Genomic DNA, 15,605 nt, shown 5'->3' on the forward strand with positions numbered 1-15,605 from the left:
TTAGACTTATCAACCATGTTTCCGTTTGACTTAGCTGCTCTAAAATTCTTCTTGAATTTGAGCTTGGAAAATCTCCTGGATAAAAAAGCAAGATGCTCATCTATGTCATCCATATCATCTTGACTAAGATGATCTTCATGTTCAGCTACTAGCCCTTTTCCCTTGCCTTCACAAACTCTAGGGTTTGGTGCTGTTAGGTCCCAATATGTTTGTAGAAGGGGGGTTGAATACAAACTATACCGTTTAATAGAATTTAATGCGGAATAAAAAATTGAAACAAAATTCAAATTAAATAAAACTATTATTAAACTTGAAAGGTGTTACAATAACGATATCGATTACAAGAGATTAATCTCAAATTAATTATCACAAATCTAGAATAAATTCGACATGAACTTTTTCTATTTTTGCAATAAAAAAGATCAAATGCTAGAAGTAATTTGAGATTAAGTTCTAGGGATTTTGATCCGCTAGATAGTTACACAAGAACAAGAGAATGATTTCTAGTGGTTTAGATTTAACTTTGATTCCTAGAAATTGATAATCTTGAAGTGAAGTTGAGAGATAAAATATTTCTTCTGCGACTGCTGTGTTCTTTTTTGGTTGAAGTGTTGAATGTGTCTATTTAATGTCTGCTGCTGTTGTCTTTAATAAATCAATCAACACAAATCAATTGAATTGGAAAGACAATCGGTGAGAAAATCCGTTGAACTAGCAAGACAATCGGCATGACAATTGATTGAACCAGCAAGACAATCGGTATGACAATTGATTGAACTAGCAAGACAATCCCATAGCTGGTAGAACTTTCGGTGAGACAATCTGTTGTACTACCATGACAATCGGTATGACTAACTTATGAACTAGTATGACAATCGGTATGACAATCTGGATTGTCATGCCAGTTCAAGTTTAATTGTCTTATTGAATTAAAACTGATTTTAATTCAATTACACTTCTGAAAATCAATAATATTAATTCAAAATTAATTAATCAATTAATTCAATTAATCAATAAATTAATCTTTGCAGATATAATTTATTTTCTTAATTAAATTATATGACTTAATTAATTAATAGAGAATTAATACTACTCTTGAACTGCAACCATTCTTCTGAAAATCTTCTGAAAATTATGAATCAATTCCACCACTTCAATGTTGACACTCGATGTACTGTCTGGTTCATGAGTGACTAACTTCTGTGACGTTTCTTCATGTCTTGACTTTAATAACTTGATTTTCTTTAGATTAAATCCCTGTAATTATCTGATACCCTGACAAGATCTCTGACACTTGATTAAATCCACAATCTTGATTATATCACTGAGGATTGATCAATTTCTTGAACTTCTTCCAGTGAATTAATTCCTCAAGTCTGTAGATGAACATTGTTTCTGAATCCTTTGACAGATGTTACTTTGTGAGATCTCTTTGACGGTAGATCCACTATTTACTTGTTATATTCTTATTTGAGTTGAGTTAAATCCTCGAATAAACAAATAGGCTATGACATATGCCTTTCAGGTGCAGAATCAACAGGTTCAACCTTTATCTCCTTCTCCTTTTCGTGCTCAGCAACTAATACAATGGATCCTCCCTTCTTTCTTCCTTTCTCCAACTTCTCATCTTGCTCTATTTCAAGCTCATAGGTTTTTAGAATCCCATATAGTCTATCCAAGTGAATTCTGTGTAATCTTGAGAATTTCTCAATGAGACTGTCATAGGCTTCCATTCCTTTGGCAGAGATCTATGGAATTCGAGGTTTGAATCTTTTGTTTGATAGATTCTTCCATGCAGTTTTAGATCATTCAGTAGTTTTTGGAATCTACTGAAAATGTCAGTGAGTGACTCACCTTCTTTACTATGGAAATGCTCATATTGCTGAATCAAGAGTTGCATTTTGTTCTCCTTTACTTGCTCAGGTCCATCACATATGACTTGAATTGTGTCCCATACATGTTTAGCAGTTTTGCAGTTTATGATGTTGTCAAACATGTCACCATCAACACCATTAAACAAAATATTCATGGCCTTTTTATCCTTATGAACTTGTTCAATATCAGGATCAGACCATTCTGCTCTAGGCTTTAGGACAGCTGATTCATTTCCTGTAGCAGCTCTTATAGGAACATGTGGACCTTTATCAATACAATCCACATATGCTTCATCTTGAGATAGGAGATGTAGGTGCATCTTCACCTTCCAATGGTGATAGTTGTCTTTGTCCAGAAATGGAATCTTTACTCCAACATCTTTTCTGCTCATCTTGTTAGTTGTTGTGATCTTTAAACTCTTAGTTTTTCAAGAGCTTGCTCTGATACCAATTGTTATTCCCAAACAATCTAAACAAGAATTACAAAAGGGGGGGGGGGGTGTTGAATGTAATTCTGGCTTCTTTTAATTTTTAAGAACAGTTCTACTATAAATATATAATTGTGTTTGATTTAGCAATGGTGCGGAATGAAAGTATTAAAGAAATCAAATCACAAAGTAATCAAATACAAGTATTTAAAAACTTTCTGGTGGATTGAACTTTTCCACCAGAGATATATATAAAGTTGAGAACTCTGTGTAACAAAATTGTTCACAGCTGCTTACAAGTTGAAATACAAGAACAGAGAAATTCTTCACAGATTTTGCCTTATCTATTTCTCTGGTAAAATTGCTTACTTAGTTGGATTCTTTTCAACTTGCTACACTTGGTTTATATATCACCAAGTTACATGATAAAAAGACAAGATAATAAGACAAACTATATCTAGTCTAACTTCATACTGCTACACTTCTCTTTCCAGCATCTTTGAATATTATCTGTTTAGCATGGAAATGGAAATGCTTCTTTGTTCTCTAAATCCTTCAAACAGGCTGCCACATTCCATTTGCATACAACCAACGCATGTGACTGTCAAGTCACTATCAACTGCTCTTTTGAATTTGAACATCCGTTGAAACTCAGATTGATCATCCGTTGGAACTTTGTTTGATCATCCGTTGGAACTCTGTTTGATCATCTGTTGGAACTCTGTTTGATCATCCGTCGAGACTAATGTTGATCATCCGTTGAAGCTTTGTGAATCATCCGTTGAGACTGTCTTTTTGGAAGTTAAATCTATTTCATTTATACAAGATTACAAGGCATCTAATATTTATAATTAACCATCCTATCTTGCATATCAATCTAGTAGTCAACATGACTTAAATATTCTACAACACTTAGTTCACTAAGCCATTTAAGTATGCAGAAATGTGCTACTATAATTATTGTACATAAGCTACTCTTTCAACGGATGTTGAAATGATCATCCTTTGAAAGCTACAAATTCACTTAATAAAAATCTACTTAGTGTTTTGTTTGAGTTAATCATCAAGTACACAACATATTCCTAACATTCTTCATAAAAAGTCACATGATAACCTCTGTCACAAATTTGACTCACACTGATCAGATTATGCTTGAGTCCTGTAGCTAGAGCTACATTCTCAATGATGACATTTTCAAGCTTGATCTTTTCATATCCCAAAGTCTTTCCTAAGTTGCCATCTTCATAAGAAACATTTGGGCCAGGCTCCTCCTTAAACTATGATAGCAGAGATTTATTTCCATTCATATGTCGTGAACATCCACTGTCCAAAACTAAAGAATTTTTCATGTTACCCTGCTATCAGATTTAATAATTAATTAGTATTTTTAAGGACCCATACTTTCTTGGATCCTTTGGCCTTTTTAAGTTTGTTAACATTTGCAATAGAAAACTTTGAATAAGAGTTTATGCTAACATCCTTAATATCAGAGTTTACACATGCAGAATCAACTTTTAATTTATTTAAAGTGGGTTTCAGGTCATAATAATCATAGTACAAATTCTGATACTCTTTACATATGTATATTGAATGCCAAACACTACCACAATGAAAACATGGACTCTGTGGTTGATATTTAATTGTTATATTCCTAAACTCTGACTTATGAGGAACAGTGTTTATTCCTTTATTCTTACTACAAATAACAACTAGATGATTAGCGGTTTCACAGTTAAAACAAGCCTTTCTAGGTGCATTAAGAATGGGTTTATATTTTTTCTCCTTATTGACACCTACTTTTCCATTTCTATTCTTTCTAGGCTGTTTTCCTTGTTTTTCATTTTAACTTCCTTCAGCTTTTGCTTAAGCTGTTTCTGAGTCATAAAACCAACATTTACTGACTTGGCATGAACTTGTTCATACTTATCAGTTTTTAAATTTGACTTAGATGCTGATGTTGACCCTTTTCATTAACTGACTTAACAAGATCAACACTTAAGTTAAACTTGATAGGTCTTAAATGAGACTTGTTCAATTTCACCTTCTTATCAGTATTTACTGGTTTAACCTTCTCAGTTTCCTTTTCATTAAACTTATCTGAATTAGTTTTATCAGCATATCCTAATCCTGATCCCCAACAACCATTTTCTATTAAACCCTGAGTTATTTAACCTGAACTAGTCAAACGCTTAATTACTTCCCTTTCTAAGCTTGTTCCTTTTCTAGGTAAGCATGCTTTTTTAATAATTTTTCTTTAATATACAAAGCATCATCCCTTTCCTTTTGAGTTTCTAGCATGAAAATCAACTCAGATTCTAGGTGATCATTCCTTTTCTTAAGATAAAAAATTCTCAATTTTAATCCTAGCATTTTCAAGTGTTTGATCCCTATAACTAACATGCAGCGATTTAAGAAATAGCCTTAGTTCACAAATATCATCAATATCAAAAGCAAGTATGGTTTGAGGTAGCTTTAACTCAGTAGTGTCAACCTCAATATCAGCATTTGCCATAAGAGTATAGTTGACACCATCATCTGATTCTGATGTATCATCTTATTTCTTCTTCTTGGTGATCAAGGCTTGTTTCTTCTCAGCCCTTAGCTTCCCGCAGTCAGCTGAATAGTGTCCTACTCCATCACAGTTGTAGCACTTTTCTTTTGACTTTTCATATTTTCCAGACTTTGACTCCTTCTCATCAGAGTTTCTTCTGTAATTCCTCTTATCAGTTTTTGAGGAACTTGAGCCCTTCTTGGAAAACCTTTTTCCCTTCTTGAAGTCCTTGTATTAACTTTTCAGTAACCTATAAAAAATTATTCATAACCATAAAATAGGCTTAATGAGCTTTTAGCCCTTCAAGTATAGACTGGTATACCCATATATTCTTAAAATTTAAAAGCGTTCATTTCTGCCACTCGACTATCAAAAATATACCTAGTAACCCTTTTTCCTAATTTTTATTCCATTAATACCGATACACGATATATATACCACTTAGCCCTTAAAACATTAATGTACCTCTTAGCCCTCACGTGTCTATTGGATTTTTCCTTGTCACATATATTACTGTTGGTATTGGATGAGCAGCATGTTCAATGGTAAGATAACATGCACTGTAAATGGTACTGTAGCCATTTGGGGAAACATGGGGAAAGGGCCACTAAGTTGATTCTTATCCTCCGAAACAAGCTCAAGTATGCATTGACATACCGTGAGGTCCAATCCATTCTTATGCAGCAACATGTTCTCGTTGATGGAAAGGTTAGGACAGATAAGACCTACCCTGCTGGCTTCATGGGTAAGCTTACCGGCTCATGTATTGGGTGCATCTTGATAACAAGATCATTGGTATAGTCATATAGTGTTGGATGGGTTATAACTCTTTTTCAGATGTTGTGTCGATCCTAAAAATCAATGAGAACTTCCGTCTTCTTTATGATACCAGGGGCCAATTTCATCTTCATTCAGTGAAAGATGAAGAATCTAAGGTTACTCTCATCCAATAATTAATAATATATTGACTAGTTGCTAGCTCAAACATGATATGCTTAGACTGTCGGATCTGCTGTAAAAACTATCAATAGTTAGATTCATTTGAAAGTTTAGTCCTTTTTTGCTAAATATTTTAATAATTTTTTATGTTGGCTGCAAAATATGATTTTTGCACTGATATCAGTTATTTTAATTTATATACCTGCTTTTCTTTTCTTTTTCAGTTTAAGCTTTGCAAAATCCGATTTATGCAATTTGGACAGAAAGGCATTCAATATATAAACACCTATGATGGACGAACCATCCGATACCCAGATCATCTGATCAAGGCTAATGACACCATCAAGCTGGATCTGGAGGCCCACAAGATTGCTGATTTTATAAAGTTTGATGTTGGTAATGTTGTCATGGTGACAAGAACACCGGGCGTGTTGGAATTCTTAAAAACAGGGAGAAACATAAGGGAAGATTTGAGACTGTTCATATCCAGGATAACCTTGGTCACGAGTGTGCTACTCGGCTGAGTAATGTGTTCATAATTAGTAAGAGTTCAAAGCCTTGGGTGTTTCTACCTTAGAGAAAAGGTATTAAGTTGACTATTATTGATTATAATATCGGTCTGAATTCTGCATTGTAATACTAGGTTTAATCCTCAGCCATGTTAACTTTAAAATGGTCCACCAGGGAGCTCAATGCACATCAAGTCATTGGAAGAGAGCCTATTCTGGCTTTTGCAGTGGCTTCACCAATGGAACCTAATACCCAATGATACAACAACAATATGATTTACCTGTTTATTTGAACACAAGGTCAAAGTGTTCATGATTTTTTCCTTTACAGATTCGTAGACGAGGCTAATAATACTTTAAGGGTTAAGAGTTATATATCTTGTAAGGGCATTAATAGAATAAAAATTAGGAAAAAAGTTACTAGATATATTTTTGATAGCCGAGTGATGAAAATCAACTCTTTTAAAGTTTAGGGGTATATGGGTATAACGGTCTATACTTAAAGTTTTAAAATTTATAAAATATTCATAACCAGAAGTTAGTATATACGCAATAGACCTTACAAATATATATGATTGGGTATAGAGCGACATACCAATTTATTGAAATAAACATAAATTGATCTTACACAAATCACAACCCATGTCTCTATTCCAAAATTGGCTTAGCACACCATGAATCTTGAAAATTGTAATTTTTTTTAAAAAAAACTTGAACATATTATGAAGGCCGTCAAGGCCGAATCAGAAGCCGTAAATGTAGTTCATGAGACCCGCTTTTCAAAACACAAATGAGAATCAATTCACAACTAAAACTAACAAAACTAAAACTCTTGGAGATATAAAAAAAAGACAATAGTTTCATTTTTGCTGAGCACAAAAGATAACAACTAATGAGAAACATTCACCCAATTTACTAACAATGAAACTGCTAAACTCAAGAATATCATTAAAAATTGTAATTAAGCTAAGTAACATGCAAAATAACAACATTAATATGAATAGATTTTGCAAGCTAAACTATGTACTTGAAAAGGCACAAAACACAAATTAATTACTGAAAATAATTGAAGAAAAACTAACCTTCGTATATAACAAATAAATCGTCTGTCCTGATTTGCGAGAATGTCGAAGAGATAAGCTAAAGAAGAAAAATATAAAATAAATGTGAAATGTGTTTTGAATAAAGGTTCCGTTTGGCAATTCCGTTAAGAGCTTATTGGCTTATAAGCCCTTAACAACTTATTGACGAGTGTTTGTCGACCCAGCTTATATAAGTTGAATTTACAGCTTACTAATAAGTTGAATACTTACTTTTTCACACCTTATTTTTTATTTTTCATTTTTTATCAATTTTAATTTTAGAATATATTTTTTTAAATGTTAATATAACTTAAAATATAAGAAATAAGATAATTATATATATAAATTATTTATTTTAATTCATTTAAATACAAATAATTCTGACTTATAAGTTAAATTATCCAAACACTTATATAACTTATAAGTATTTATTAACTTATCATTTATTACTCACTTTAAGTTATAAGTTACTTATTTTAACATTTGCCAATTTAAAATTTGTCAAACGGACACAAAATGTTTGTAAAGTAGACAAGGGTAGGTTGATATTAATTTTACATTTACTAACGCAATAACAGCCGTTATCACTTTTTCTGATCTATTTTTATTAGGAATTACCAATGAATTACTGACATAATAAAGTTTATCATTTCTGTTAGAATGCGTTGGCAATTCGTTTCTAATTCGTTGCTAGCCCATTACTATTACGTTAGAAAATTTTTAATTTCTAATTCATTGCTAGCCCAATACTACTATTATATTAAGGTGGTTTGCAAACTATTACGTGAGTCCGTATGTTTTATCCGGTGCACACCCAAAGGGTAGCGGCTGCGGATTATCTACGATAAAAAAATATTATTATATTAGAAATTTTTTGATGGCAATCTGTTGCCAGTTTCGTTGGTAAATGTTCTGTTAGCGTTTTGTTTGGCGTAAGTCACTATTTTATTGACTTCTTAATATTTTGGGTTCGGTTGGCAATTTGTTAGTAAGTTATAATGGACCAATTTTCATCATCAATTTCTGTTGACATTATTGAAAATTCTTATCGTGAAAGTTACCGTAAAATATATGGTTGTGTTGTTGATTTTATAAAGGTGTGGTGTAGATTTATAATATGAGAATTCAGAAATGCCACGAATAAGTCATTTTGAGAAAATCTTTTAACAAAGCTATTTATTTTTTCATAAATTAAATGACAATGCATTTCACCATATAAAACACAAAAACTTTTGAGTTGATTACTTGATTAGCAAATTGAGTTGGAGGATGTCGTTTGCTAATGCTAATTTTGAACATACTTTTTAGTTTTTTTAAAGAAAAAACAAATTATCTGATGGTGTACACGTATCTGGTGCCACGTACATGAATTTGAATGCAGTTTGAGTGCACCAGAATTCGACATGAAATACATGGGATAACTCAACTCAAGGATCCTTCCTTCCTAGGCAAAAATAGTCACGTGAGAAACAAATGAAGACGAAAGGTAACTTCATCTCCAAACATATAGGGACCTCACTCAATAATGAATAAGCTTTATTCCAGCCTCTCATTTCTTACTCTGTTTATCAGTCAGTAGATATCTTATACATGGATGCTAGCAGTTGTTTCGTCATCACCACAACTCCATATAAAACAGCTTTCATGTTGTCCTATATCAGTAGTTTTAGTTGATCACCACTACAACTCTAAATAAAATAGCTTCTCCTTTGTCTTATATATTGCAGTACATTTTATTTAGTAAATTGTTATTTGTGCTTTCCGAGAAGGAATCAAATAAGAGATGGCAGACTGGGGTCAAGTACTGGTGGCAGTGGTGCTATTTGTGGTGTTATCACCAGGGCTGTTGTTTCAGTTACCAGGAAGCCATGGTTGTGTAGAATTTGGCAATTTCCGCACCAGCGGCGTCTCCATCATGGTTCATGCCTTGATCTACTTTGCTCTTGCTTGCCTCTTCATTATAGCTATCAAACTTCATATTCATGTAGATTAATTATGATTTCGGTTCTCCTTTGTAATTACTCTATGTAGAACTGAGACATTATATGCAGCCCATATTTGTATAGTCCTTTCCCATAATATTTATCTATTCCATTAGTAATCCCGTCCCCCCCATACTAATACAAGTTTACGAAGATCTGGATCTGGAACCAACCTCCAGAACTGCAGTCCTAGTTCTTCTGTTGCGTTAATTTGCTCTTGAGGCTTGTCTTTGCTCTTCCCTATTGTACTCTACTTCTGCTTTAGTGACTTTGATTACAATTTATGTATATCCACCGAGGACATGGGAACCTTATGCAAGAGTTGTTGTCTTTGTATAAGGAATCATTAGAAGACAACATTTTATTGGCATAAGAGTGGGACTAGCTAGCATATTCATCACAACAAGCTGAGTGCCTATCTATATTACTTTATACATGTGTGCGTCTTTGTTCTTGTGTAGGCATATAGTGTGTAAAAATATTTTGGTAAGTTTGCAATTATTAGTTATTACAGCTCACACATGAAACTACACAAGCACATAAACCACACATACACAAATGTATAGCATGAAGCATGCAGAATACATTTCGAGAACACACGGGCATATCTATTCACAATTACACTGGGGTGCTGGAAAATAAGTGCCGATGAATGATGATTGAAGCGGCATACATTTATTTATATAATTTGATACTAGAGCTGGTCTATTTAGTAGAATTGTCTTGATCCTTCATTCCAATATTTTTTGCAGCTACCAACTCCTCCAGTATACGCCTCTCTTTAACATAAGAGATATAGCTAGAAGCTTTGTTGTCAACTCCACGATCACCCCCACCACCGTCTGGACCATGAACGTATCCATCAGAACGTCCAAAGCTATTCTGTTTGGTGAAAGTAGCCACTTTCTGAGTCGATAACGGTGTCCTTACGCTCCCAGCTTGAGAAGGTGAAGAAGAAGGCTTTGATGCTTTATAAAAAGACATCACAAGCTTACTTTTCATCATTCCTTTCAACTTCTGCTGCCCGCTTTCCATTTTTCTCTTCACTTGTATAAAAGATACAACTAAGCACTAGTACAAGCATTGTAGTTCATGTAGCCTATATTTATAGGGAGAAACCCAAATAAATCAGATAACTTGACCTTTGCTATTTACTCAATCAATTCATCGCACTTTCCCATTAGGATTCCTCTAGCTTTCTGTAAATGTGGATCAAGAATAAGATCCCCAGACGTGTATAAAGTGCCGGAGATAAGCATGAGAATAGAGTATAAAATTGGGCCCTTGGCCATTTTATGTAGCTCCAATAATTATTGGTAAACTAATGCTATTAGACCGCCAATTGATTCTCGATCAATATGTTGCAAGTGGAATATATATTCTCTGAGTATTTATATATAAATAACAGATTGCAAACACTTTTAGTAGATATGGATTGCAGAGAATTTAGTTAGTTACACATTAACCACCATCACCGGCTCTTAGTTGACGATGGTTTGAATATGGCTATTGGATATGCCGGTGTGATCATCTAAATTATATTATCGTGCTATAGCTAACTTTTTACTCAGCAATAAGATACAGGGGATGAAATGTTAGAAATCCATATGAACTTCAATTCAGTTACCACTTGAATCTCTCCTCAAGTACCTAAATACATATAGAACATTGCCTGTTTGTCAAGTACAAGTATACAAGGATTTAGTATATGACAATAAGCTTAATTATTTAGCCCGTTTCAATATTTTTACAAATATTTATATATAACCTTGGTTTGGTTAGTGCAGATGTCAGGAGCAAGATAGATGGCACCATCTGAGGTTAGATTAGACTTAACGACCTAATAAAAAGACTTACAAATCTAATAACATAGTTCCACTGTCTCCTCAGTCTCCTGATGAAGATTGTGTATTTGCACGAAAAAATGATAATGGTAAATGCATGTCCAGTTGAGACTGGATGGCGCGTGCTTAGCTAGCCCTGAGTTTTGAAAGAGAGTCAATAAAGCAAGCCAAAATTTTGAAAGAAGTATGCTAATTGCTAACTGATATTTATTTAGAACTGATGAAAGTTGGCGAACTAACTGAAAATCAAATCGACATGATCGGCTGTTTGCAAAAATCAACATGTCAGTCTCAAATTATGTCAGCATAGTATTAGTATGTCAAATTTCAAAGAAGAAATAGGTGCTAAAATTTGGAGTTTTGATGGTAGCCTGACTTTCTATTTACAAACCGAGGTGCTTGCCTTCACTGCTCCTTAATTTGATGTTACCATCAACGATTGCAGTTATAATCATGTTGATGCTCGCATAATCGATTTCAATGATTCTAGCTGTCATTATCTATTAGCGGATGAAATGTGGTGGAAAATGGTGATAATTGTAAGCTTAACTTGTGGATGTTGGATGGTTAGGCATGTCTTCCTGGTGGTGGAATCAAAGCATCATGTATTCTAATGCCCAATAATATTGATGTCAGTTGTGTGTACGGTTTGTGCATTGTTACCTTAAGTCCTTAACAGTCATAACTCATAAGCTTCTACTATCAGTTGGTAAAGCCTGGTAATTGCATAATAACAGACCAGAGATTTTACAGATGAATATTTTTGTGGTGAAATTTGTATTCATACGGAAAACCTATTTTCAATTGCAGGGCTCAGAAAAGTCAGCTGGAATAATTGTATTTGCTTTGTTAAATGGCTACATATTATATATTGTTCCACACCGTTAACACACTTATTTCTAAATAATGCAGGACAATCCGTTGTTTGTTACTGTAAGTTGATACACTAAATAATTGATGCAAGTCTTCAGTTGTGTATTTATTATCCACAATCCTTATGTTGTGAAAGGCTCTAACATTCACAACTAGTGGAGCTTCTATCTACAATATTTGTGTGTTTATTGAAAAGATCAGAAAATGAGTTCTGTGTTCACTGAGAAGAAAATGAGTTCTCACTAATCTTGATTATGTCTATGATGGACAAGAAGACATATATATCCTGTTAGTCTGCTAATGGTGATGGTAGAATTTTGTGGTTTGCTATAGTATCACTTTCCAGAACAACAAATTATGCATTGCCCTCTGTTAAAATTTCAAAGTACTGGCATAAAAGAGAAGACACGTACGGTTTAATAAGCATTTTTTTTTATTTGTTAGCAAATAGCAAGGGATCATATTAAGCAGAAGTTGTATAGAATACATTATGCATAAAACTTATTTGATTCAAACATGTGTCATGTGTGTACAGGCGTCTAGGACTCTACAAAAAACGGGGGCGCAGTGGCCAGCCAGGTTCATCAAATTCCGCGACCTCCTCCATTGGAATATGCTTCCTAATCATAATGTTGTTATCAATAATGCTTGGGCGAGACGGATGCAGGTAGTACTTCTTATCACTTGTTCCTGGTCTCTTGTTATATGCAACCAAGTTTTCATTGTGTTTGTGTGAATCAACTCTGGCACCTCCTTCTCTTCCTCTATTCTTCAGAAGCTGGTTTTGCTTCTTGAAATTATTATCAACTGCCGAGCTATTTGATAGCCTCCTCCCTGTCATCATCTTGTTATTGTTGGCATCATTGTTCATAAGTTGTAGTACTGGAATAGGCATGGCCTCAAGGCCCATTAACTTTGCCACCAGTCCCGGTTTACACCAAACTACACTACAACTCTCATCTCCAGTTACCTTTACTGGCCGCAGCTGCTGTCCTCCACCACGGCCACCACCACTACTTCCGATTCCTCTAGATTCAACATGATTACATGAACATAATTGGCGCTCATCATTTTTTTTGAGCACTCTATAGGAGTACTGATGATTGTGCCTACAGATCCTACAGGAGCAATTGCAAGTTGACTTGAACCTGGTAGTAGTACTAGTACTCCTGCGAGCACCACTACTAATGTTGACGTCCATATTGTTCTCAACAGGGCAACCAAAGTTTCTGAAGGAAGATCGGTACATGGCATCTTTTCCATCCAGAGAAAAACGAGGGTACTGATTTAATGCATTCCTAGCAGAACGCAAAATATCAGAACTATTAACGCATGACATCCTCCGTTGCTGTTGGAGCATTCTTGATCTTTCACCTGCACTAGATTCTTCCTCCCTTCTTCTAGCCATTTTTTCTTCCAACTCCAACTGCATTATCATCTCCTCCAATGTTGTTGCCTCGTTCTTAGTCCTTTCTGCATTTTCCATTAGTAGAGAAGATTCTCTATCTGCGGACAGAGCTGGTACTGTAATGTTGTCAACCTCCTCCGATAATTTCATTTTCTGCTGATTGAGGGTAGAGGTTGAACCATCCCCGTTACAGAAACTTTTAAAGCCTTTCTTCATCCTGGCTGTCATAGTATTTTTTAAGAGGAACAATGACAAGTCTTTCATTGGTTTTTGTATTTGAAGCTTAAAACCAGGCTTGAAATGGAAAGTTGTGGAGTTTGCTTGCTGAACATGGATATTGAATGGGATGCATTGGCAAAGTAGATGATCAAAACAAGGGAACGTGAAGTAAATAAATGAAGAGCGGTGCACTTTTGGTTAGCCTTATTAGCAATCACATGAATCAACATTCAGGAGGAACGAGGGAAGGGCCTATTCACAAGTTTTTCGTCACACTTGGGGCATCATCTAGCTCCTAAATGCTTCTGCTTTTAAATGTACAGAGGAGACCGAAGCCAATCAAACATTCCTGTATCATTTTGACTTAAATATGGGCCCTGTCTGGGCTATACAACTCGAATCTTCGTGGACCTAAATTATGTTCACTCTACTCATTTCACGCCTTCCTATAATAAATTTCTCGCGAATTATGTTCTAAAAATCACAAATTTTATTGATTAATTGCTAAAAGGTAAGCTATCAATACAATTTTGGAATCCGATTAATTTATGCATAATTTTCTTAAACTAATATATTAAGCTTCAAAAATTAAATATTTTTAAATATATCTGATTAATCATTCTAATTAATTACCGATTATCCGATTAATCATTATGAAGTGCCTCTATCAACTAATCCCGATTCTCGTATTTGTTGTCGGGGTGTATAGTACACAGATATACTTCATGAAAGAAATGGTTGGAAAACGTGGGTACTAGTCCCATATTTTCAAGTCAATTTGAGCTATAGTTTGAGTGGATGAATGTTGTGTGCGCGCGACGAGTGCCACTTGGAATGTGTTCTCCTCCGAGAGAGCTTTCAGAGGCACTTTGAATCACTCAAAATGCCTATGATATGGATGAGATATGATCATCCAAAACTAGTCTCATAGTAGTGGAAATCTGTGTAAAAGAATGAAAGTCCCGCATTGAATTTGCAAAGGAGAATGCATAGCTTTATATAGTAAAACACTTACGTAGTGTTCAAATGGGTTACTTATGTATTGCTTCAACACCTACGTGCGCGCATGGGGTGCAAATCTTGGGTTTTCGAGGGGCAATCCGAGGCTTGCGAAGCCTTCGAGCTTGCCCTCGTGTGTGACGTGCGAACACGAATGTAGCGAAAAATTGGCCCGAATAATCGCAGACTAGTTTTGCTAAATTTAATTTCCCCTGGGATTGGGCTTTTAAATTCTTAATTTGTTATTGTCTATGAATTATTATAATTGATTTGGCATGCTTTTAAATTCTTAATTCATTTTTGTCTATGATTTATTATAATTGATTTGGTGTAATAATAATCTGATTCAATTATACATTTGATTATTAATTAACGCATTTTATTTAATTACGTGTGACGTAGCGCACACGTTTCCCTCGAGCCTATATATTATCGTATCAGGTTGATTATTCATTCGATATACACAGTCGCCTCCTGAAATTACAAACCCCATCCTCTCTCTGTTCCGGTGATAGTTTCTTGCTCCGTTCAAGTTCGCCGAATGTGTTGTTCGTGTAACTTCGTCGTTTTCTCGTTTTATCCTGCGAGGCTAACGATCCGCACATATGGTGAGGGTCGTAGTAGCTGTAAGGAGACAGTTATACGCTGGACTCGAGAACTTCTTATGTTATTCGCATATTTTGTATGTATTAATCGCAGATTGTGATTCACAGAAGTCCTCGTAAGAACGAACAATAAAACTTTAGAATATTACTTACAATTAGGGCTGTAAATGAGTCGAACACTCACAAACAGTTCGTTGTTCGGTTCGAAAAAAGTTCGGCTCAAGTTCGGCTCGATTTTTATACGAGTCGAGCATGAACATAATATTAAAGTTCAAGAACAAGTTCGATTAAA

The 15,605-nt window shown here is 34.6% G+C and overlaps 2 protein-coding genes and 1 pseudogene across 2 annotated transcripts; 2 read left to right on the forward strand and 1 right to left on the reverse strand.

The window, feature by feature from the left end:
• The first annotated feature begins 5,344 nt into the window (after nucleotides 1-5,344).
• Nucleotides 5,345-6,806, forward strand: LOC141667403 (small ribosomal subunit protein eS4-like; annotated as a pseudogene).
• Nucleotides 6,807-8,851: 2,045 nt separating this feature from the next.
• Nucleotides 8,852-9,448, forward strand: LOC141668015 (uncharacterized). Its single transcript, XM_074474687.1, has one exon. The coding sequence runs from the start codon at nucleotides 9,167-9,169 to the stop codon at nucleotides 9,374-9,376; it is 210 nt and encodes a 69-aa protein (XP_074330788.1). The 5' UTR covers nucleotides 8,852-9,166; the 3' UTR covers nucleotides 9,377-9,448.
• A 3,097-nt stretch (nucleotides 9,449-12,545) lies between these two features.
• On the reverse strand, nucleotides 12,546-13,840 carry LOC141667485 (uncharacterized). The gene has a single exon (XM_074474006.1). It carries the CDS (start codon nucleotides 13,752-13,754, stop codon nucleotides 12,630-12,632), a length of 1,125 nt encoding a protein of 374 aa, XP_074330107.1. The 5' UTR covers nucleotides 13,755-13,840; the 3' UTR covers nucleotides 12,546-12,629.
• Between the last annotated feature and the right edge of the window lie 1,765 nt (nucleotides 13,841-15,605).

This window comes from Apium graveolens, chromosome 6, assembly GCF_009905375.1.
Source record: "Apium graveolens cultivar Ventura chromosome 6, ASM990537v1, whole genome shotgun sequence".
NCBI lineage: Eukaryota > Viridiplantae > Streptophyta > Magnoliopsida > Apiales > Apiaceae > Apium > Apium graveolens.